General features: G+C 43.7%; 1 protein-coding gene across 12 annotated transcripts in view; it reads left to right on the top strand.

Annotated features, from left to right (window-relative positions):
• LOC126284122 (afadin) overlaps window positions 1-26,471 on the top strand; it is a 995,168-nt gene that overhangs the window by 330,994 nt on the left and 637,703 nt on the right. For 5 of the 12 annotated variants that reach the window (XM_049982819.1, XM_049982820.1, XM_049982814.1 and 2 more), the window contains exon 2: window positions 17,508-17,574. The exons of the other annotated variants lie outside the window; for them this stretch is intronic. In XM_049982819.1, coding sequence (XP_049838776.1) covers window positions 17,563-17,574 — 12 coding nt within the window. In that variant the 5' untranslated portion in view covers window positions 17,508-17,562. The remainder of the gene's footprint in view (window positions 1-17,507; window positions 17,575-26,471) is intronic. 12 annotated transcript variants of the gene reach the window in all.

Here is a 26,471-nt window from a genome sequence, read left to right as displayed (position 1 = left end):
CCACCACTGCGCTTTGTATTGTTTCTGTCCTACCAGAGGAAGTCTTCGTGCAATAAAAGCGTGTAGAAACGGAGCAATACTTCCGTTCGGTGAAGTTTTACAGCTTCTACTATTCTCCTCGTCGTACAATACGCTCTTTGCGCACACACATATCGAGTCAGTCTCTCTCTCTCTCTCTCTCTCTCTCTCTCTCTCTCTCTCTCTCTCTCTCTCTCTCACACACACACACACAAACACACACACACACACACACACACACACATGTAGAATATACGATCGCAAAAGGTAGCCTGAGTGAGCTTTTTTCTGGGAAGGTTTGTAAACCATTTGTGTAGTATATTTTCTGTTACACAGTGTTGTTGTAAATTTGAACAATTTTATATACACTGTTGGTCACATTGTGGTCAACTGTCAAAACCTGTATGACCCTCTTTTGATGGGTGACCGCTGCGAGCCGTGTGGGAAAAGACTAAATGTGGTTCTGGAAGGTACCGACAGAGATGTGCAGCCGTGCCTACTCCAGTGCCGTGGCGAGCTGCGCTAGGTTTCTCGGTTGAAGGCCCCACGGCGGGAACAACCCGATTTAGGTGGTCCCACGGATTCTCGATTGGGTGCATATACGGGGAGTTAAGCAGTACGGTAAACTCATTCTGGTACCCTTCGAACCACGCACCTATACTGCGAACTGTGTGACACGTTGCATTGCCCTGCCAGTAGGTGCCATCATGTCCAGAAAAAACAAACTGCAAGTAGGGGTAGACAAGATTTCCAAGGATAGATGCTGTGATGTAGGCACATTTATTTGGTCCAAGCCTTGTTGACACAAATTTATTACATAACAATAATTGGTTATACATCCAAGTTAATACAATTAACAGTTTAAAAGGAAATATTAGCTATACAAAATTTTTTAAAACATTCTCTAGAAAAACATGCAGCCCCACTCTGAGACAATTCATAAAGGTACTGCTAGTAAAAGGTTACACCAGGAAAATATTGAACTTGTGAGTACTACATGTAAATCCAAATTGGCAAGACTGCAACAAATTCCCTACTGCCTGCTAAAAAAAATGTTTTTACCTTCTGATTTCACTTAAGCTCACGTAAACCCTACACCAATGTCAATGTCATGTGACACCAGTTCACCTTTCGTGACAAATACACAAAATTTCTAAATTATTAACGACTGGTGACATGAGTAAACACTGTCAAGTATTCAATTTCATGACGGTTGTGTTATTTAGCAAATTTTCATTTAAATACTCGCCCCACGTGTTCCAAAATCAACTCAGTTAGTCTCGAGACGAAACGCAAATTAATACACATATGTGGCAATATCAAGAAATAGTAACATTAGTAGAATTAGGAAATTTGCAATTTAAACGCACCAATTTTAACAAAGTCTAGTGTAATAATAATTCAGACAGAACTTTCATAAAATGATCGATGATAGTGGACACCGTGCCATACACTATGAAACAAATTAAGAATTATTCACAGTAGATACCTGGCACGTGCTGATATTCTCAGAAGTGTTTTAAATCACAAAATGATGGCTTCAAGTACCAACCCCATAATAAAGTAATGATCATGAAATATAATAAAAGTATATGAAACTTTCGGAGTTAGCCAGGTGACGAGAACCACACCAATGCAGTTTCCTTTTAAACTCGAGTGCTAGCCCCCACAAACAGCAGCTGGGCACGGAGAACCACGCTACGCAAGCGAGCATTCCGTCCTCCCGACATGCTCGCAAACAACCACACTCATCGCAGTCCTTAATCGTCAGGCACTAGTTGACTCCCTGCCGCTTCCGTCCTGTCGGCATATCCTGACCGAGCCGGCTTCCCAAAAAAGTTGCTTCGCGCACCAGCACCAAGCGATTACGCCCCCCTATCGCTGCAGCGAAAACAGATGAAATAACCTCGCGGGTAAATCAAAAATGCTGAGCCGTGACACGGCTCAGATGCATACTCGTGTTTCATCGTTGTACCTTCCAGAATGTTAAAAACATTCCCCAGACCATAACGCTCTCTCCTTGTTTGCTTTCAGACGTATCACGCCGTACACGCCGACGGCCATCTGTCCGATGGAGCATAAAACGTGATGCATTTGAACAGGCCACCTGTCGCCATTCTGTGGACGTCCAATTGCGTTGGTCGCTGATGAACAGCAGTCAGCATGGGTCCATGACGAGGCACCTGTTGAGGAATCCCATACAAAGTGAGGTTCGCCGAACGGTCGGAGACATTGTTGGTAGCCGTTTCGTTCATCTGGACGGTCATTTGCTCAGCAGTTGCCCGTCTATATGTCCGCACCCGTCGTTAACCCCCTAAGTTATGGCCCTCGATGCACCATTTTTGCATCGGCCCCGGTTTTGGTTAGCACCATTTCGCCATGCAATGCAAGGTATACTTTAACTACGTCGGCGCGGAAACAGTTTAAAGACTTAGCCGTTTCGGAAATGCATCAACCCATGGCCGGAAATCCATTGATAATACCTGTTTGGACGTCAGATTAATCGCTCCATTTCTGCACGACAGCGGTTGAACGGGTTTTTTAATGTAATCTACATCTACATCCATTCTCCGCAAGCTACCTGACGGTGCGTAGCGGAGGGTACCTTGTGAATATCTCTATCGGTTCTCCCTTCTATTCCAGTCTCGTATTGTTCGTGGAAAGAAAGATTGTCGGTATGCTTCTGTGTGGGCTCTAATCTCTTTTATCCTCATGGTCTCTTCGCGAGATATACGTAGGAGGGAGCAATATACTGCTTGACTCTTCGGTGAAGGTATGTTCTCGAAACTTCAACAAAAGCTCGTACCGAGCTACTGATCGTCTCTCCTGCAGAGTCTTCCACTGGAGTTTGTCTATCATCCCCGTAACGCTTTCGCGATTACTAAATGATCCTGTAACGAAGTGCGCTGCTCTCCGTTGGATCTTCTCTATCTCTTCTATCAACCCTATCTGGTACGGATCCCACACTGCTGAGCAGTATTCAAGCAGTGGGCGAATAAGCGTACTGTAACCTACTTCCTTTGTTTTCGGACTGCATTTCCTTAGGATTCTTCCAGTGAATCTCATTCTGGCATCTGCTTTACCACATATCAACTTTATATTATAATTCAATTTTAAATCGCTCCTAATGCGTACTCCCAGATAATTTATGGAATTAACTGCTTCCAGTTGCTGACCTGCAATTTTATAGCTAAATGATAAGGGATCTAGCTTTCTATGTATTCGCAGCACATTACACTTGTCTACATTGAGATTCAATTGCCATTCCGTGCACCATGCGTCAATTCGCTGCAGATCCTCCTGCATTTCAGTACAATTTTCCATTGTTACAACCTCTCGATACACCACAGCATCATCTACAAAAAGCCTCAGTGAACTTCCGATGTCATCCAGCAGGTCATTTATGTATATTGTGAATAGCAACGGTCCTATGACACTCCCCTGCGGCACTGTATTTATGTATTGCCTTACGAGGCGTGACCATACGGCCATTTCTGTTGTGGAAAAGAATGGAAATGAACGTATGGCATCCTTGGCCGGGAGGCCCCTATTCGGGGAAGTTCAAGTCCAAGTCTTACTTCATTCGACGCTACGTTGGGCGACGTGCGCCCCGGCTATGAGGATGAAATGATGATGAGGACAACGAACACCCAGTCGCCGAGCGGAAAATATCTCCAACCCGGTCGGTAATCGAACCTGGCCCCGCTTGCATGGGAGTGTCAATTACGGCGATACGAAGTGAGGCCAGCACAACAAGCAGTCCCCGAGCGGAAACGACTGTACTATTATCCGCGCTCCCCAGACACGCTTGTATACCTTCCACTGCTAGCTCTGTCTCCTGGCGCCTGCGACTGGTTATTGGACGACGTCAATCATACGTGTTGGTCACATTAATGTGACAGGACCGTGGATAATAGTGATTGGCGGACGGAGTAGGTATGCGCAAAATCTTCCGGTCCCATTGTTTTCGTGGTTCTCAGCCCGAAGATTGGTTTGATCCTGTCCACGCTAGTCACTCCCGTGCAGTCCTCTTCATTTCCGAATTTATCTCTTGGTCTCTATCTTTCCGATTTCTCCGCCTCCTCCCCCCACAAAAAAACGATACCGGGAATGTTTAATGTCATTTTTGCAGCGGCCGTCATCAGTTATTTTACTCCCGAAATAGCGAAAATGGTCTAATTTTTTTTAGTGTCTCATTTCCTAACCTACATCCCTCAGCATCGCCACTTTTAATTCGCCTAAATTCCATTATCCTTGTTTTACGGTTGTTGATGTTCATCTTACTGTCTCTTCAAGGAGCTGTACACTCCGTTCAACTGCTTTTCCAACTCGTTTGTCGTATGTGCGAAAATTACAGTGGCTTCGGCAAGCCGCGAAGTTTTTATTTCTTGCCAATGAACTATAATCGTATTTTCACGTTTCTCCTTGGTTCTCTGTACTGATCGCACAGTGTGCATGGCGAAAGACTACAACTCTGTCTCACTTTGTTCTCAGCCACTGCTCACCTTTCATGTCCTTAGACCATAAATGCAGTCCGGTTTCTTTAAAAGTTGTAAATAACCTTTCGTTCCCTGTGTCTTGTCACTGCTTTTACAGCGAGCATATTCCATCAACATTGTCAAAAGCTTTTTCCAATCTACAAATGCTATAAATGGAGGTCTTCACATCTTGTAAGATAGGACGTACGATAAGTATTGCCTTGCGTGTTCCTACGTTTCTTCGGAAATCAGATTGCTCTTCTGAGTGGCTGGCTTCTATCAGTTTTTCCACCATACTGTAAATAATTCGTGTATGTAGTTTCGAACGATGATTTATTAAATTCATAGTTCGATCAGCACCTGCCTTCTTTCGAATTGCAATTATTACATTCTCCTTTAAACCTAGGCGTTTTTCATCTGTCTCATACGTCTTTCGCACCAGGTGGAATAACTTCGTCAGGAATGGCTCTTTCAAAGATCTCAATAATTCTGATGGAACGCCGTCATTTCAAGGGGCCTCGTTTCGACTTAGGTCGATCAGTGCTGTGTCAAATCCTTTTCGGGGCATCATATTTCTCATGTCGTATTCATCTACCTCCTCTTCCCTTTCTGTAATATTGCCTTCCAGTTCATTTCGCTTGTATAGCCTCGTGTATATATTCCTTCCGCCTTTCAGCTTTCCCTTCTTTTCTGAGTACTGGCTTTCTATCTGAGCTCTTAATATTCATAAAAGAGGGTTCCTTTTCTGCATGGGTCTCTTTAATTTTTCTATGGGCAGAATCTGTCTGTACCGTAGTTGTGTATACTTTTAGAGCTTTGCATGTGTATTTTAGCCGTTCCTGCTTAGCCATTTTGGATTTACTGTCGTTCTCATTTTTTATAAATCAATATTTCCTTTTGCCGGATTCGTTCACTGCATTTTTATATTTTCTACTTTCATCAGTTACAGTCTTGTTCGTTTGTCCAAGGATTTCCACTTGAGTTTGTGTTTTTGCGTACTTAGTTTCCATACTGCATTCAATATTTCATGCCCCAAGGCTACTCATTCCTCTTCTGTTATGTTCCTTACCCCTGTTTCAGTCAATTGCTGCATAATGCTTTGTTTGATACGTCCAACCACGTCTGGTTCTTTCAGTTTTTCCTGGTTCCATCTCCTTATTTCTTACCTCTTCGCATCTTTTTTACCCATGAACACGAAATTTCTAATTTTAGGTTGGGCCTTCAGTATCTGCACAGAGGAACAATTGTCGATAAATGGGGTAAATAAAATGCATCAGTTGAAAACAGATTTATCGTCGGATACTTCATCACCTTGCGGTGATGTTTGTTGTTTCAGTTGCAAAATCTTCATACACGGGTTATTCGCGGGAGACGTACCACAGATATTGTTAATTCTAAACTGTGTATTTACCGGCAGCTTTGAACACTTGTTCGACTAAAAACACACGTACTTCAATGGTTAGCATTTTAACAGTGACAAAAACGAAACAAACGAACAAAGAAACTAAACTTAACCGTTCACGTCAACACGTAACGGCACACACCAACGATAATACTGACGCTGGCTGAGATAAACGAAACAGTGGAATGTTGGGAGAGTCCACTTGAAGGGAAGCAGGAGAACAATCATACGGCACTGCGGATAGACTTTTTGAACACCCCGTATAAAGAAGAAAACTTTTAGGGATGGGTAAAAATAACAGCAGTAGATCCGACGAAGTTTTGGCAGCTGCATGAAATATTCATAAAAGCATCCCAAACTTTTTAAGTGTTCGGGTGGAGAGATTGAGATCAGAAGCAGCACACGAGAGATGATTATGCATGTTTAGCGAGCAGACAAACTTAGTAAGAGTTTGTGTAGCATCAAACTGTTACACTCCGTAAGTGGCGGAAGAGATAAACTTATTTTTTTCTTGACAGAGCGCGCTTTGTAACGCAGAGAAAAGTTTGGCTTGTGAATTCCTATTGTGTCATTACTGAGCACGTCAAGCGTTCAGTTTCGGCAAGGGTTGCGTTGTAACACTTCTAGACATTGAAACGTATGACTTGCAGAATAGGCTGGAACCGCGCGACCGCTACGGTCGCAGGTTCGAATCCTGTCTCGGGCATGGATTTGTGTGATGTCCTTGTTAGGGTTAAGAAGGTCTAAGTTCTAGGCGACTGATGAACTTAGAAGCTAAGTCGCATAGTGCTCAGAGCCATTAGAACCATTTTGAACTTGCAGACTAAAGTGACAGCAGTGCTGTTTCTTTATTGACACCCGGGAACTGTCATCGGCAACAAACGCATTTTTTTTTGTTTTGGCTGAAAACTGCGCTGTTTTTAAGGGGAGAGTCCGGAACTTAAAGAACAACTCGTACTAACAGAGATTAGAAGACGATTTATTATTTATTTTGTGTAACTAGGTAGGATAGTGCACTTTCATTATCAGAACGTTAATACAACGTAGACAAAATGCGTGAAAGTGTACGTTAAAGATGAAGTTATCCTGGTATTCACACATTTGATCTAGTTCAGTTGAGCGTTTTCCACGGTCGGGTTTTTGTTTTTGTAGATGTTCGTACTACGGAACAGCCTTATTGTTCCGCCAGAAATGGAGATAGCGGGAACTGCGCGCCTATACAATTCCGCACAAGAGTTTCCACGAATTATATGTAAGTAAACTCACAATAGGGGCGTTGCGTACGTGGCGCTGATTAGATTGCGCTTTGTTTGCATTGTTTCTGCCCGCACGACTGCGTTCGCAAAATTTCGTGACTGTGGTTATTTAGGCGGAGTGCTTCCCCTTCCTCCGCCGCCTTTTTTCCCCTGCAGCAGAGACAAAACAATGAGCTTCCGCAGTGCATAGACATAATATGGGGGTAAGATACGAATGGCGGGTGCACAGAACCGCCCAGTGGGAATCAGTCTAATTCTGAACTACAGTAATATGGGAGAAATATATATTTTTACAAACGTTCCTGTATTTTCGCGAATTTTGTCCAGCTATTTTCTTACAGTTATTCTGGACAGCTTGTTGGAATTCCTCAACATTGCTCGGTGCTATACGATTGTCTTGCCACAAAGGTCTCCAAACTTTACGGAGGAGACAGAAACGTGAAGAACAAAAGGTCCATTTGCGAAATGAAATCCTAGAGTACGCATGAACACAACTGCCGTCGTAAGAAAAATACAGATCCACGAAGACAAGAAACTGAGCCCGTTCTCCAGGCAGAAAAAAGTGCACTGACGTTAATGGTGGTCTTAACCAAACTTATACTGTACTGTTTAAAACTGATTGTTAATTGTAGTAAAATTATTGTGTTAATAGTCAAAAATGTATTGCGCACAACTTTATTTGCAACATGACGATAATAATAATGATAATAATGATAATAATATGGACAAAAAATGCTGTTTTTGTAGTAGTTCATTTCATTCCGACAACTGGTTGTATTTGGGTCTGCACGCTAGTCTGCCATGGACAAGTCGTGCCTTATCTGCACAACTACAGCACCCTACATCCATTTGAATCTGATCATTTAGAACCATTGCTGCCCTCTACGATTTTTACGTGATACATACTTTCGTTACGAAACTGGACATCCTTTGATAAATTGGCCATCCTTTGATGCGTCAGGATGCGTCTTACTATCCTCCCCATTTCGATTCGTACCTCTTCATTGATACATGATCTACCTATCTGATCTTCAGCATTCTCTTGTATCATCACAATTCAAAAACTGCATTTTCGTCTCTTGTCCCGCACGTTTCACTGTCATATAAGACTACAGTCCACAATCTTTCAGAAACGACTTCCTAAAATGTATTTATATTCAATTTAAACGTAATTCTCTTATTTGGTAAGCTTTTCTTGCTCTTGGGTTCGGCTGCATTCCTTTGCCCTTGTTTTACTCGTTTATCTTGTAAACCTTTCTGCAAGAAGATCTCTTCCAAATCTTTTGCCGCCTCTGGCAGAATCACAAACTCCAAAGCTTTTACATCTTCTCGCTGAGCTTTAATTCCCTTACCATATAACATCAGGGATCGGCTGCAGTCGTTCCAACTACTGCTTCGCTTTCATGTGCTCCGACTGTTATGACTGCAATGTAGTTTTTGTACAAGTTGTTACAACTGTGTATGATGAGACGCCCTGCTAGACCCGCAGGACAAGAAAGGTAGCTTAAGTTGTGGAAAGGGGCCAAAATAAACGGCTGTCAGTTACACTCGAACATACAATCTTTTATTTGATCAAACATTACAAGAGCCAAGAAAATTAAAAGAAAAACCATAGCTTTAGTTTTGGAACTTAATTAGCGGCTGAAAGCGCCGTACAATCTCATGCCTTAAGGGTAAGACCACTTTAATTTAAAAATTGCTGAAAGCCAATAAATTAAAGCTTAACCAAAATCAGAAATTTAAAAGGTTTCATAATTAGGCTGACGGCCCAAAGAATCTGACACTTTAAGAGCAAACAAACTCAAAATCGGCTGAATGCCCAACACTTAAGACTCAATAACATTAATTTTAAAACTGCTAAATGCTTTACGCAAAACAGTTCTTAAATTAGGCTGAAGGCCCAAACTCTCTGACGCCTTAAGGGCAAAACTACCTTAACCCAAAAATCGGCTAGAAGCCATACAAGTACAGACAACTAGAACTAAATAAAAAAGGCAGTACACCCGAGGGCACTCAGATGTTCGAGGGTCTGCCTGGAATTCAAACACTAACGCTTGCTTAAGTGAGACAGGTAGTCGGGCCAACCATTCACTATCCGACGACAGCCCAACCGACCGGCAGTCAACGAACCCACCAAGATAACTTCCACTTCACCCAACCAGGGCATAACAGGAAGTTCAACGGAACAACGTAGAAGATACGTTAACGGCCAAAAGGCAGATGATTCCGCTGGTGCACTTCAGTTCAAATAACCAAATACAGTGAAACTCCACCTTAGGGTGGCTAGAATTTTTCAATTTCCAGCCACGTTGTTGTCCGGAATATCCCAACAGCCGACAACGAAATCCAAACGACACAATGTGAACAGTCTTGACTTGCTGATAGATTAAATCAAAACTCAACTTTCGTGTCCATGATCGGTGAGCCACGGACCTCGTAGTGATGGGAACAGCTCCACACACTCCGACACCGCGTAGAGACCGCCAGCGGCCCCGACCACACTACGTCCCGCGGAGAATTCCTCGCTGCTGCACTCCGACCGACCAGCTGCACAGGCCCGGAACCGGCGAAAGGACCAAATATACGTCGGCCGATGAGACGACGAACCGAACGACCAACCAACGGTCGTCCCTATCCAATCTCCCTCCGTCGGACAGTTCATGTGTGCCGCAAGCGGTCGGCGAGCACTGGCTGTCGGCGGCGCGTCACCGGCCCTCCGTCCCCCCGACTTCACTGCTGCTGCGTCCCGACTGCACTGCTGGTCCGTCCCGAACTACTCCAGACACACGACGACCCGGCAATACTATCGGTCGCTCCAGAGATGGTACGACAGTACACTGATCGATACGCGCTGCTGCTGCCGCTCACGGGCAAGGAAGTTAGTGACGCCAGTCAATGGAATGAGAAAATGAGGCGGCACTACCGCAATAGAAGATGACAAACAATAAATCCCCGAGAACTTCACAACTCTAAAGAATAAACTCGACTCAGCATTATTTAAAGCATATAAAAATAAACGAGCAAAACAGTTTCAGCTGTTCTGAATAAGAGTTTACAGCAGCATGTCTCTATGAATTCTTTTGTTCAAGGTGACCATTCGTCAGCTCCCCCCCCCCCCCCCCCCTCCCCGCAACATCGACCTCTGTTCCTAGTGCATTGTGATACTAGGAAACACCAACCTGACTTGCAACGTAAGTGCCGGCCGGAGTGGCCGAGCGGTTGTAGGCGCTACAGTCTGGAACCGCGCGACCGTAGGGTCGCAGGTCCGAATCCTGCCTCGGGCATGGATGTGTGTGATGTCTTTAGGTTAGTTAGGTTTAAGTAGTCTAGGGGACTGATGACCTCAGAAGTTAAGTCCCATAGTGCTCAGAGCCATTTGAACCATTTTTTGCAACGTAAGTTGTCTGCTGAGCTGCGTTCAAGCGCTTAGTCCCCAGCTGGTGATGGGGAAAGAAGCGGAGCTGCAGGCAGCCGGTGTACCGTGACGCGCCGTTAGCAGGCGGGCCCGCTTCCGCCCACGCGTCCCGCGCATTGTTCGCTGAACGACAATGGGAACGCCTCATTTAGCCCTTATTTCCTCCTGTCTTGCAGCCTGCCGTGCGATTCCTCCGGCCCAGACCGATTTTTCTCCTCCCCTTCAAGCCGCCTCTGACTGCAGGACTGAGATGGAGGTACAGCAAGTCAGTGTCAGTGAGTATGGGTGTGAAGAGGGACAATCCCATAGGCTCAGTTATAAATATAGTTGAGATTTATAAAATACTCTTCTTTTTCAGTTTAGTTCATTGAAGTTCGAGTTCTTCGTCAAATTTATTATATTGTACTACGTAACGAAGCACTTTTTAAAATCGTCTCACTAACTTTATTGTTACTGAACGTCCTATATTTCGGGGTATAAGCCCATTTTCTAGTACATAGCTGATCCCAAAGATGAGAACCAAGCACAGGTTTAAAACGTTGACCGCTTTTCTTTGCTCGGTCCTTCTCCTTGGGGTCAGTTACGTACTAGAAAATGAGCTTACGAGCCGGAACCAAGACCGTACAGTAATAAAGTAATAAAGTTTGAGACAAGACGACTAAAAAGTGTTTCAGTTAGTTGACTAAAAAGTTTTCAGTTAGTTGATACAATTACCTTCTGAAGTACGCGTGCTCACTGCGAAAAAAATCGAAAGCAATGAAAGAGGTTCCTAAGGGGTTGGGGTGGGGGAGGAAGTACGAGCGCAGTGTGCATTGTTGCCAGATCTCCAAACTGCCATTACGTTGTGTTTATACAAGTGTAATTTGTGATGCTTATGTAACAAAACTCTGCACCAATGCTCTTACTTACGTAAGTCCCGGATGTTTATCCATATGATTCACTTCAAGTTGTCAAATGTTCAAATGTGTGTGAATTCGTAAGGGACCAAACTGCTGAGCTCATCGGTCCCTAGACTTACACGCTGCTTAAACCAACTTAACGCCGAGGGCAAGACTAACACCCATGCCCGAGGGAGAACTCGAACCTCCGGCGCCTCTAACCACGCGGCCTTCTAGTTGTCCTCTTCTTCACTTATGTTGTTCCTGTTGGTTGAAAGAACTGACAGAAACTCAGATGACCGTTATTCTATTGGCTGGGGTACGGTTGCCTTGGGTCTGTTACTATAGGCATCACCAGCATAGTACTAATGCGCAATTGTAACTGCCTTTAAAAGGTACATAGGCGGCCTCGCTGGCCGTGCGGTTCTAGGCGCCACAGTCCGGAACCGCGCGACTGCTACGGTCGCAGGTTCGAATCCTGCCTCGGGCATGGATGTGTGTGATGTCCTTAGGTTAGTTAGGTTTAATTAGTTCTAGGTTCTAGGGGACTGATGACCGAAGATGTTAAGTCCCATAGTGCTCAGAGCCATTTGAACCATTTTTTTAAAAGATACATATCAGTACTCCCATACCAATAAGCCAGGCTAACAACTAGGAAAACCAGACGCAGCACTAATACGCAGTTATGTATGTAACACAAGCGTTCACTGTAAGGAACGTGAACTTGCATTAGTAGCGTGCTAGAATACTGTACTTCGCATGGCACTTACCGACTTGTTAAAAAACGGATACACGTAGGTAAGAAACGAGGGCTCCTATGTTTTCCAATACCTTGTTTCAGCCACTATTCGATGTCATCCAACAATCCATATTTTAGCACAGATGCAGGAACTTTTTAAGAACGTAACCACTGTAAGGAACTTCCACTCACACTAGATATTATTTATAGCCCTAATGATGCCTATATTTAATGTTTAAACAACTGTACTGCTGGAATGGGAGAGAATCAATTGCAGTGTTTTTATTTACACAAATACCTCACTGTGGACTGCACTGCTTTCACCGAGATCGGCTCCCTATGAGCACTACTATGCGTCTAATGGTCGCAGGCACCAGCACATCGCTTTGCAACTGACGATGCCGCCATCAAAGCGCATGGGCGGACGGCTGTACAGTCAACTCTCACTCACCTCGCATGCCTCTGTTCTAGTCTACCACGCAGGCCGCTGCAGCGATCAGCGCACTGCTGCAGCTAGCAGCCTGTTAATTTTATCAGTGTAGTATTTGCAGAAATGAGGCGTCCATCAACTTCACCGCGAAAGGAATCCGAATTAGCGGCAGAAGCGTAGGGGGCTTTGATATAGGCCGTAGGTATACAAGGGAGATAAAACCTATACGCGCGCTTTAATAGATGAAACATTCTAGCGACATAGAGTCGTGGCGAAACTACCATTACACCTAAACGGCAAGAACAGTGCGGCAGCAAGAAGCATACTGGGGAGAAATTGGCATGGAATCAGGGCAGAACCCATTTAAAGGAAATACATAAAAAATCCTGTGGGTATACCATATGAAGTTAAATGGTTGATGTTAAAATGCATTTTCTAATAGACTAACTGCCTTGACTATTGCCACAGCTTCATGCAGACGACTACCAGCTTATGGATGTGCATATAAAAAAAGATTTTTAGCAAAATGGAGTTTTGTGACTAACATTGAACCACGACTTCTGTGTACAAGAAATGGTAATGCTATGGTAAAGAAGATACGACTACTTTATGTTAATGAGCTCCAGTTGTAAAATAAAATACATAGTAAAATATACGTCGAATTACTAGCTCAGGAGTGGACCAAGTTATCGGTAACCATTTTTTGGTCAATTTTTTAAGTGCCCTGGTACGCATCTAGTAGATACTTATACATCTTCCTCAGCTAAAGAGCATCTGTGCTCTGCAACATGAGAAGATAACACTTATAGGGCACAGTCTGGGGGCCCCCATAAGGTTGGTTTCCTGGGCGGTATGGCTGATCATCGGTTCTTCTATAGCACTGAAATGGCGAATAGTTCATATTTGCTGCACTGAAACCTGTCTGTGCGGTTTCAGAAGCCAAGACAGTCGTTAGCAAACCCAATCACCAATAGGTTTTTGCCCACAAAAGTTGATGCTGGCTACAGCGGATTTTGCCGAAATAGAGGTATTCATAATACGTTCTTGATGCGGTGAATTGTTATACTCCCATTGCCACACGACACTTCAGCTAGAGTGCCGTATGCGTGGAGCTACAACGATCTAGCCAAAGCGATGTTTGCTAACTTTGTGCTGCCCATCTTATGCACGATAGTCACTCCTGTGGGCAATGCTAGACTCTGTACGGTGAAAGAAGGATCCTGACAGCTCTCTAGCGCGTATTTCTAAATTCTTCCAGAAAAACAAAATTTTCGGCAACTGTGGCTACACGTGTGGTTGCCATAGAAGCAGAAACAACCTTGGGTAAAAGTGCACGTTGGCTGCACCCGTCTGTAGCTGTTAACTGTTGGCGCAATGGATGATAGGAAATGAACACTATGGACTGTCAGTTGGATGTGAGGAGGCAATGATACGGCTCGTCCATAATTTCCTTTCCTTTGTAAATGACGTCGGCTGGTAATCTGTTGCACTCACAGCAATTTAAACTGAATCGAAAGGTCAGGCTCTAATCATTATCTCCGAAATCGTGATATATTAGGTAGAAAAAGTGAAACCTTTATGATAAAAATGATTCTAAATATCTCTTAAACTCTCCTATTATTCCTCAAGCTAACAATCACCTCGGAAGTCGTGGAATATCCTGGAAAAAAACACCAGCCAAGTATTTGCGACAAGGAAGGTTTTAAATGGTTACTCGTATTTGGTGAAAAAAGCAAAACATTTATAACAAAAGTGATTTTAACCCTTTTAACTTTCACCCTAACCACAAACTTGGGAACTACGACAAATTTGAAAAAAAAGGCTAGATATTTGCTGCGCCCAAGAGATAAAACTGAGCTATTTTCATTGGCTACCATATACTACCTCCTGACTGGCCATCATCAGTGATAACGAATTGCCAGCTGCAGCACTCAACAGAAGAGACGGGTACACAGTAAGTGGATGGTTCACGGTTTCCTACATTATATTAAGTGAATACCAGACTCTTTCCCAAGTACCACCTCAGTTACATGATTCGCAGACATTTATGAAATTTTCATACACTACACTACATGCAGACTGTTGGGGTACACACATTCCATCCTTCAGGGTTGTAACAGGAAAGACATCAGGCCACCCCGTCAAACTAGCCATGTCAAATCCGTTAATAACCATGTCAACCCTGTGCCTTTGTGGGACGGAGGCACAAGAACACTACTATGACAATCACGTGACACCCCAAACTGTTTCGTCTCCCAGGCTACACGCATTAGCTGATCACACATGAATGAATTAAAGGGTATATGGAACTGTGGAAGAATGAAACATTATTTGCTTAAAACTAGCCTTTTCCCTGCAGCTTAGTTCACGTTCACGTACACGTTCAATACACATATGCATGCTTCCCCCCTCAGCATTCCCTCTGTCCACCTCGTCCTCCCACCTCTATTTGCCAATTCCTCCTCCCCGCTCTCCTCCCTCATTTCTTTATTTCCTACACCTGTTCTGTCCGACCATACCCTTCTTCCCCTTCCTCTGTCCATATCCCCCTCCCTCTCCACCTCCCCCTTCCCCTCTCGCTTTCCCTCCTGTCCACTGCCTCTCTACACCTTCCACATACCTCCTGCATCTTCTTCTCCTCTCACATCTCTCTGACCGATTTCTCTTTCTCCTTCCTCCACACTGTGTTCAGTCCGTCTCCCCCTTCCTTCCTCTCTTCATCTCCTCCTTCCACTTTCGTGACTGTCCATCTCCTCTCTTTTTCTGTTCATCTCATCCTCCCCATCTCCCACCATCAATCTTCTCCTCCCCCATCTCTCTGTTCATCTGTGGCCATATGCATGTGTAGCCCCTGCAAGCGATGCTGATACTAATCACACAACACACCTGTTGTGCTGGTAGAGGTATCAGAGGTTGAAAGTTCTTTTTGTCCATATCTGTGCTCCTGTGTGAGCTAAGAGGATCTGGCCCCCACAGTGCCGTTTCTCATATAGCAAGCAGTATGTACCAAATTTGGTTGAAATTGATCCAGTGGTTATACTATATATATATATAATACACTGACACACACTATTCTTATCACTTTGGTAATGCATGGTACCATATATTTCAACACATCTGCGTACTATTCTTCATTTTCCAACAGCTCACTTCCTCTTTACACTCTCCACCTGCCTTATGCGTTTCCCCTCCTCCCTTCTCTGTCTGGCTCTTCCTTCCACTTGTCTGTCCATCCCCTCGATCAATCTCATTCTGTCCTACCCGTGCTCATCAGCACAGTCCAGTAAAGCGGGCAGATACTGCTACAACAACACACCTGTGGTACAGGGCATGTTACAAATCATAGGTTTGAAAAGCGTTTATTTGCTCTGATGTACAGGCTGCCACGAAAGGCAGGTCCATACTACTCCAACGTAACATGCCTGTCGTGTAGGGCAGCCTCCATGTCAGGCTCTGAAGAACCATTACCAGACATGCAGGCTGATGCTTTTCCCACACAACATGTCTGTCGTGCAGGCCATCTTATACGCCAGGGATTGGGAAAAACGCATTTTTGCCTGCATCTCTACTCCTATTGGGCTAAGAGGTTATAAACCAGTGCTGATACTCTTGAGACCTGCTGCTTCTGTGTCAAATTTGATTGAAATCGATCCTGGAGTTCGAGAGGAGATCTTGGACGTACATAAATATACACTGCTTTATATATACAGGGTGATTTACCTGCCCCTACCGCTGTCGTTTTATGCAGCGTGCAAGTTACATCTGGATCTTGCTTGGAAACAATTAGTTCTACACAAAAAATTAACACGACCTTTTTTGTTGGAAATTTATTGTGGTTAAATTTTGTACTGGGATACGGTTTCGCTGGAGGCCATAGTTTTCGAGTTATTCAAGAAAAACGAACAAAAGTGTCTCTCAAATGCACCCTCTCTCCCACTCTAATAACCCACTGATCAAGATGTCTAGTAAGTTGTTTATGGCACTCCCTGCTACTACCGTACAGAAATTTACAAGTACACGAATTATTTCCCCCTTTTTACCTATTTTGGTCTTCATTGACTAGCCTTATTATGTCACTGGATTAGTCGAGCACTTACGAATTGTAAAACTGACTTCTGTATAAATTTAGCAAAAAATTTTGTTAATTTTAAGGACGTAAATAAATAATTACTTCGCTATATTCGTCAAGTCTTCTAACTGCGAAACTACTGTGCTTGCAACGGTTTGGTTTGGTTCAAACTGTCAACGTAATAAGTTTTAGCGTAACGTCTAAAAAGTCGTCTTCATTATCCTTTCGGGCATGTTTAAATTAATAACGTTAACGAAATAGCCCAGTATACTGGTTGACGTAGTTACCCAATCAATAGAGACCAAAAAAGGTCGTATATCGAAAATGGTTCGTGTAGTCGGACATTTTTGTACAATGGTAAAGGGAGTGCCACGATTAGCAAAAATACTAAAATTCCTGACTGGTGAGGGATGAGTGTAGGTGGTGAAGGTACATTTGATGGTGTTGTTGGTACGTTTTTCTTTAATGACTTGAAAACCGTGGTCTCCAGCGAAAATGTAACCCAGTACAAAATTTAACTGCATTAAAATTCAATGCAAAAAGGTCTTCATGTTTTCTGTAGGAATAACAGTTTGCGCGTAGCGGGCGAGAGAGTATGAAAATCTCGCCCTTGGTTTTTTGTAGGCTAGGTGTAACACTGCAGGTTGCATAAAACGTGAACGGTAGGATCAGCTGAATCACCTTGTACTGAATAACCCATGAGGATGTCACCGCGTTGTAATGTCGGTGGTTTGTAGGCTGTACGTGGGGCTCCTGTGCTTTGTAACTAAAATGAAACTGTTGTTGTTCTATAATTAATGCGGTGCTTTCTTCTGTTCGCAGGTTGGTAGGAGCTCTGCAAGACTGACACCGGCGTCTTCAGTTTTTCAAGTATTTGATGCAGATCATGGTACGTGCTAAAGATTAGCTGCTCGAGTTGACCCTTGACCTTGTCCATTTTACTTTTTAGCGAAATGTTTATGCTACTGACAAGCTACGTTTGTAATGTAAGAGAGGGAAGTTTTACCATTCCCCGTTGACATTGAGGTCGGTAAAAATGACATTGACCAGTATTGTAAATGAGGAGAAAATTAGCTGTGCAGTTGTTTGAGGATCAACGTCGTGTATTCTAGGGAAATATGCGTAAACCTAAATTTGCAACGCCAGACGGGGGGGAATTAAGTGCGTACTACTCCATAATATCGGTCCATTTGGACGTGTATGCCCGGAGAAAAAAATATTTTGTGTATCAATAGCTTTCATATGAATGCGTATGCTCGCTAGAGATGCCAAAGTATTTTCTTGTTTATTATTTTCACTAGAGAGACAATTCTGAAAGGCTTTCGGCGGTACCTGTGTATCACGCCTTCGACTGTTAACCAAGATACGACTGTGCGTCCATAAATACGTGACACTATTTAACTTACAGAACCATGTTCGTTACACTGGACAACGGATGGTCGACAGAGACGAAAGTTACACCATGTACGCCCCAATAAAGTGAAATAGGGCCTCTTAATGTTTCCATTACAACTAAATAGGTGTAGGAGCACAGTCAGTTGGTTCACTGTCGATACTGTTGTGTTCAGAAAAGTATTGTCGTTGCAATCGCAGAAAGACTTGAATAAAGTGACCACTTGATCTAGTGAACGGTAATTTTCTTTAAAAGAGCATAAAAGTGAAATAATGCCTATAACAAAGAGAAGAGGCCCGATAGTACCTAATAACATGATTAGGCATATAGTTGTAATATCAAGAAGCGATATGAAATCTAACAGTCACTGAAAATCATTATTAGGGAAGGCGAATGGAAGACAGATTTGTCGGATTGCTTTGGGACAACGCGAAGCATATGTAAAGGAAATTGTATACAAGAGGCTTGTTGTAGGGTACTGTTGCAGACCTTACCAAATAAGCTTGACAACAGACATCCAAGAAATTGGGAGACGCGCTTCTAGGATGTTGTCAGCTCAGTGTAATACTTAGACGTGACCTGGGAGCTTATATGGGAACCCTTCATGAAAGATGACTTAGTTCCCGCGAAACCCTTATTAGGTAATATGGCAATCCTGTATTCGAGAAGGCCTGTGCGACCATTGTTCTTCCGCCATCGTATACTTCGTACAGGGGCCATGACATTAAAATAAGAGAGACGAGGACGCGTGCCGACAGATACTTTCCCTTTGCACAATACACGACGGCAATGAGATAGTAAGTCAATAATACACGTACGTCATGCGCTGTACTGTGGCTTTCCGAGCGTGCGGGTGGAGTGTGGGAGAGGTTCAGATGACCTCCGGGGAATGCCGGGTTGCAGCCGTTAGCTGGAATTGGGGAAGGGAGTGTCGGAACAGGAAACAAACAGGAGTGGACGGAGTGGCCTGCCTTGACCGGAAGCCGTCCATAACGCGGGGGTGGGCGCACGTGCGCACTGCTTATTATTTCTGGCGGCTATATCCGCCGTGGCCTGTGTTTACGCGCTGTCCGGCCTCAGGAACAGCCCCGCCGTGCTTCCGTATGGGCGTGTAGGCGCGGCCTGCACGTGCCCGCAATAACGGCTCTAAAGGGCCTCCTATATCATCCCCGCCGCTGCACTGCACAGGCTTGTAATTTCGCCGTTCCGCAAGCGCCATTCTTTCCTAGTGTCGTTTTCTCTTATTTCTGGGCCTTGATTTCGCTCGTTTCCTTCTTCTTCTCCTCCACTTCTCCCCCCCCCCCTTTCTCCTCTTCCTCCTCCTCCTAGATAAAAGCATCCATCCATAAGTCGATCATCTAACAGCAACGAAGCAAAGCTGCGGATTGGCTAAGACATTGCGCTCTCATTTAGAAGGAGCGGGAATCACATATCCCCCAGGATATAGGGAATTAATATTTCCATGGTATTCTTAAAACAGCTCATTACAAAAATATGCAACGAATTTCTAATCTCATCCTTGTCCAAACTTATCTTGTATTGTCTATAACGTCGTTGCTGACAAGATGATGAATTCTCACCACTCTTATTTTATGACTAAGGGGCTAGACTTTCGTTATGAAGGGCCCGGTTTGAAATCAGCATTTGGCCATCCAAATTTAGGTTCTCCGTGTTTCTCTAAATCGCTTAAGGTAAATCGCGTATCTCCTCTTTCAAAAGGTCGTGACCGATTTGATTCCCCAATCGGAGCTTCGCCGACTGTACATTAAACTGTAATGCCCTTCCTTCCTTTAAATCCCAAAAATAAATACTACAGATATCCATGAAGTACGTTTCTCTCAATAGGGAAGAAAGAACAATTCCTTGGACTCAGCAAATCATACCACGGGACCCACTTTAGTGGTGTGTATTATAAAGTGCTTCCTTCAAATGGTTCAAATGGCTCTGAGCACTATGGGACTTAACATTTGAGGTCGTAAGTCCCCTAGAACTTAGAACTACTTAAACGTAACTAACCTAAGGATATAACACACTTCCATGCCCGAGGCAGGATTCGAACCTGCGACCGTAGCAGCAGCGCGGTTCCGGACTAAAGCGCCTAGAACCGCTCGGTCACAACGGCCGGCAAAGTGCTTCCTCCAAGTTTCCGAATCAGTATGTGATAACCATCAGCATCTTTATGCCACTATGAAAATGATGACAGGACAAGATTTTAGTTAAAAATTTATTTAGCAAGTCATAATTGCAAAAAATATTGCCACGAATTATTTACAGAAGAATGGAAATACCGACCGTAGGCAAGATCAGTTCGGTTTCTGGTGAAACGTAGGAACACAAGAGCCAGTACTGACTCTACGACTTATCACAGAAGATAAAGCAAACCCTCGTTTATGGAATTTGTATATTTAGAGGAAAGTTTCGACAGTGTTCATTTGTACAACTTTTACAGAAATCTGACGGCAATTAAAAGAGTCGAAGAGTATGATACGACAGTAATTGAGAAGGAACTGAGACGAAGTTGTAACTTGTACACGGCGTTATTCAGTTTTTACATTGAGTTTAATGTTAAGGAAACCAGAGATAAATTTTGAAAGGGAAATTAAGTTCAGGGAGACGAAATAAAAACTTCGCGGTTTGCCGCGATATTGTAATTCAACCAGACGGCAAAGGCGTTCCAGGAGCAGATGACTGGGATGGATGGTGCCTTGAAAGGAAGCGATAAGATGAATATCAACAAAAATAAAACAGGGGTTATGGAATGTAGTCGAATCATACCAGGCGATGGTGAGGGAATTAGGTTAGAAAATGTGACACAACAAGTCTTTCTGAAGATGATCGTGTCTAAATGCAAAGCTTTGTACGGAAGTGGAACGTAGGCGATAATTAGTGTGGTACTGTATATGACTGTTTAAGATTAATGGGCAGATCGAATAATACAAGGAGGTACTAGATCTAATTTGAGCGAAAAGAAATTTATGGTCCAGCATGCCTCAAAAAGAAGGGGTCGATTGATAGGACACATGCAGAGGCATCAAGAAATAGTTTGGTAATTATGCGAATAGGGGAGAGGGAATAAAAATTGTAGAGTCGGGTCTGGGTGTGAATTCAGTAAGCAGGTTCAAATGGATGCAGTAGTTACTCAATGATGAAGCGGCTGGCTCATGACAGACTAGGGTAGAGGGCGGCATCATACTACTCTTCGGATGAAGACCACATCAACCTGAGAAAATATAGAAATAGATGACACTGTTGCACATGCGGGAAATTTGATGAGCAGTGAGCCATTTGTGGACGAGCAGTGATGTAGTTTGTCGCAGCGTCGAGCGCTATCGTTTTTTAATAGTTCACTGCAATTTGGGTACCTGGTAATAGTCCAAGGCCATGACACAACTTAATCCTCTGTCACATCTGCTTCTCGAAGTCTGCGTCAGTGACGGGAGGCCACCCATGGGCGTTTTGTACAAACTGCTTGCTTGTTAATGACGTACGACCCATACACGAAGATACCAACTGTCACGGTGAATATCGGTCGGCGCTGCATTCTTATTTCTTACCACAAGCCTAATCTCGTAAGTTGTGGGAGCAAGTCGCCACTTTCAAAAGGTAGTATAGCGGTGCCGTATGCGATCGCGTTTGCCCACTGCAGCTTGTAGCAGCCATCATCTCCATCATATGTCACACACAAGTACTTGGATTTCGCTGTGTTTGGCCTGCCTTCTTTTGGCACGGTGTTTGGCCTGCCTTCTTTTGCCACTGTGGAAACTTCCTTTGTGCTTACGTAGTTAACACTACGATCTGCAGATACAGTTTGATTACAAGTTATTGACACTGTCATGGAGCTGGAATTTCATTGCCACTCTTCGTAAGTCTCAACGTCATCTCATAAATGTTCAATATTATGTAACTAGTGTCGTCGAATCAATATATTTTTTATGGCAACAATAAAAGTGACTAAAAGTCGCATTATGTCGTCAGACATCGCTGTATTTAAATAATGCATAAGCTATTCTTTTTTAATTTCACGTATCTATGTTAAAGAGTCAAGAGAATAAAACAACTGAAGTTTAATCACAGTCGTCTTAAAGGAACATCATCACAGAATGAGACTGATTGACAATATTCCTTGTACATGTGGAAGAAGAGAAGATGCGAAGCACATAATGTTCGTAGGACCGGGAAAGAAGTACCAGGACAGCATTGCGTTGTCGCTCCGTTCCCATCAGGTGCCACACTCATTAAAAGAATTTTTTGGAGTACTGCCGTCCGCAGCTCGTGGTCGTACGGTAGCGTTCTCGCTTCCCGCACCCAGGTTCCCTGGCTCGATTCCCGGCGGGGTCAGGGATTTTCTCTGCCTCGTGATGACTGGGTGTTGTGTTATGTCCTTACGTTACATAGGTTTAAGTACTTCTAAGTTCTAGGGGACTGATGACCATAGATGCTAAGTCCCATAGTGCTCAGAGCCATTTTTTGGAATACTGACGCGTCACTTTATTCAGAATTCAAATAAAATGTACCGGCGTTTCGGACGAGTTGTAGCAGCATTCCTCAGGCCAGAGACTTGTTGTATTTCATAAGATGACGCGACACTGCATCAAGAATTTTGTTATTGAAATTGACACTGGCTGTGGAAGCCTACGCTTTTGTAACAAATGCCACAGTTATAAAAGTTGATAGTCTATTCTCAAAAATGTAGGATTAAAAATTAGATCCTGCAAGTACGTCAAAATGTTTTTCTGCTGTATGCATTTCTAGGACGACATTGTGATCCAGGAATGACCCGGGAAGAATTGCTATACGAGACCGCCTGCGAATATGGCTTCCCCAAAAGGTCAGCATCAGGAGGGAGAAAGATTGATATGGTAAAAGAAGAGTTGCGTAAACAACCCCACACGATGGGAGACTAAGTAGACATACACACCCTGGAGCACAGTTGTAGGGAATTTCACCACAGGCTTATGAAAATCTGGCAGCAGTGGTAGTGTATGAATGTTGTTATTGTGGTGTTCACCTCAAAAATTGTTTTGATGCAACTCTCCACCTTACTACATACTGTGCAAGCATCCTCGTCTCTGCATAACAAACAAATCCTTGAACCTGCTTGCTGTATTCAAGCTTTGGTTCCCCTCTCCAGTTTGAACCCTCCCCCCCCCCCCCCCACACACACACACACACCTCTTCTACCAAATAGATGACATCTTGATGCCTCAAGATGTATCCTATCAACCGACCAATTCTTTTAGTGAAGTTCGGCCACAAATTTCTTTTAAACGCAGTTCATGTCATTACCTCATCATTAGTTATCCGATCTACTTATATCTGACCTTCAGCATTCCGTTGTAGCAGCACATTTTAAAAGCTTTTTTCTTACCTGAACTGTTTGTCGTCCATGTTTCAATTCCGTACAAGGCTAAAACCGGTCCACTACTTCTGTGCCTCGTGTCTTTATCTAATGCCCCAGCATCGACAGATTTAATTCGACTGCACTCCATTACCCTTGTTTTAAGTTTGTTGGTGCTAATCGTCTAACGTTCTTGAAGACACCACACTACTTGATTTCTATCCTACTGTTCCTGCTGCAGATAGTCCCCCCCACCACATTAGATGAAATCGTGAAAACTATACAGTGCTTGAAAAATAACAAATCTGGAGGTGATGATCGCATCTTGGCTGAAATGTCGAAATTCATGATACAATAAAACATCTCCATGATATCATAATGAAGATTTGGGAAACTGAAACTCTCCTCCAGATCGGACCATAGCAATTATTCACCTACTTCATAAAAAAAGGCGATAAGAGTGGTCTGAATAATTACCGAGGAATCTCTTTGCTACCAAAGACGTACAAGATCTTTTCCAGACTGTTGTTAAACAGAGCTGAATCTATCAACAATTGGGCGAATATCAAGCTGGTTTCAGGACATAGAGATCCCGTGCAGAGCAGATCCATAACCTGAAATCTGTTATATAATACGTCAAATCAAGATCAAAAACGTCTGTTGCGACCTTTGTCGACTTTCAAAAAGCGTATGACTCAATGATCGAGAAACAATAAAGAACACCCTTCTCGAATTTGGTCTTAATAGGAAAACAATCAATCTTCTAAGCGCCACTTTAAATAACACAGCCGGCCGTTGTGGCCGACCGGTTCTAGGCACTACAGTCTGGAGCCGCGCGACCGCTACGGTCGCAGGTTCGAATCCTGCCTCGGGCATGGATGTGTGTGATGTCCTTAGGTTAGTTAGGTTTAAGTAGTTCTAAGTTCTAGGGGACTGATGACCACAGATGTTAAGTCCCATAGTGCTCAGAGCCATTTGAACCATTTTTTTTTAATAACACAGTGTCAAGCTCAGAGGCGAACTATGAGAACCATTTGAAGTCTGTACAGGGGTGAGACAAGGTTACCTGCTCTCTCCATTATTTTTCAACTGTGTCCTGGAAAAGATAGTCAGAGAGTGGAAAACAAACGTACCGGCAGGTTATGGCATTCAAATTGGACACAAAAGAAATGGCCTCAGTGGAAATTGTTTGGCTTTTGCTGATGACCTGACACTCATTGCAAATAATATTGACTAAGCCAAGCTTCTTGTGTCCAGCCTACAATGAATTGCGTCTAAGACTTGCCTAAAAATAGCATTTAACAAAACTGAATTCATCACAAACATCAAACACGCTCCTCCTCATATTGAAATACAACAAGAGAAAATCAAGCAGTCGAAGAAATTTAAATATCTTGGAGAAATAATTACACCTGACGGTTCAGAAAATGCATATGTTGAAAGTAGGTGTTCTAAACTAGAAGGTGCTTTTCATCTGTGCAAAGACTTATGCAAAAGCAAAAGTCTGTCTTTAAACTTAAAACTTTGTCATTAAAGCACCGTAATTAGACCGTCAGCTTTGTATGCATCAGAATGTTTAAACATGACGAAGAAAGGACCACTACGAGAACTTCGAATAAAAGACCGGAAAATTTTGAGGAGAATCCTTGGCCCTATCAAAGAAAACGGAGAACTCAGCCGAAGACACAACTGTGAATTATACGAACATACAGAACACATTGTTACCAGCATGAGGAAGCGGAGAATGATGTTTTTTGGTCATCTGGAAAGAATGAACCCGTAAAGACTTACTCATCGCATACATTCATCAATTTCAAAAACAAAATCGCATTCAAAATGGGCAAGCCAAGTTAAAAAGGATTTACAGAAAGCTGAAATTTCATTTGATGATATTCAGGATCGAGAAGTTTTCAGAGAAAAAGTCAAAATTACTAAAAACCTTATTTCGCTTACTACGCCAGTTCCACGTCCTGCCTGCAAATGGCCGCTCGGGATTAGCCGAGCGGTCTAGGGCGCTGCAGTCATGGACTGTGCGGCTGGTCACGGCGGAGGTTCGAGTCCTCCCTCGGGCATGGGTTTGTGTGTTCGTCCTTAGGATAATTTAAGTGGTGTGTAAGCTTAGGGACTGATGACCTTAGCAGTTAAGTCCCATAAGATTTCACACACATTTGAACATCTGCCTGCAAATGGTCAAAACAGAGAAAAGAAGCAGTCAGCGAAAATGAAAATCTACTGGCATAAGAGGAAAACACAATCAGGGAGAAGAGACAAAAATCTCGTGGTCCATAGCAGGCCGAAACAATAGCAAAAACAAAAAAAACCTTACTTCCTGAAATAACGATCTTCGCACTCGTATGTAACCCAAAATTTACGTGCTCACCGTTCTGAAACAGGACTGCAGCGTTTGAAACACAATTTTCATGAAACTTTCTGACAGATTAAAACTGTGTGTCGGACTGGGACTTGAAGCCGGGGCCTTTGACTTCGTCAGTCAAATGACTTACCAGTCGTCGAGGTAACCAAGCGGGACTAGGGACCAGTCCTCACGGCTTTAGTTTCGTGGTAAAGTTTTGTACGGAGTTAAGTTCCTACACTGTGGACAGTTGGTTAATTTGGTATTCAGTAAACACGTGGATTAGAAGGCGGCGGCGGAGGCGTGCGTGCCTGGAAAGTTGTTTGCGGCGCGGCAGCTTTGCGCATTCTCCTCGTCTGATCAGAGTGGCCCCGCCGCCAGGTGAATGCAGACGTGGAGGGCCCCGGTCAAAAGACTCCTTTGTGGCGCGGCGCACAGCCGCGGCCGCTTTTCAGGAGCCGACTGCGCTCTGCGTGGGCAGATGTTATGGATCCGCCGAAGCCGCACTCTCAGCGGCCTGCGCCGACGGCTATTAGAACGGCACTTCCAACTATCTGCCTACCCAGATGTGAAGTGTTTCCATGAAAATGCCATCTCATGCTCTTCCTTTTACCACATTCTGGGAAATCACTCGCGTCTTGTTTAGTTTTAATCAGCGTTTGTGTCGTCATTTTCTGTATTTTTCTGTCGTTCCTTAGTTGC

This window comes from Schistocerca gregaria, chromosome 8 (genome assembly GCF_023897955.1).
Source record: "Schistocerca gregaria isolate iqSchGreg1 chromosome 8, iqSchGreg1.2, whole genome shotgun sequence".
Taxonomy (NCBI): Eukaryota; Metazoa; Arthropoda; class Insecta; order Orthoptera; family Acrididae; genus Schistocerca; species Schistocerca gregaria.
This window is presented reverse-complemented; position numbering and strand designations above follow the sequence as displayed.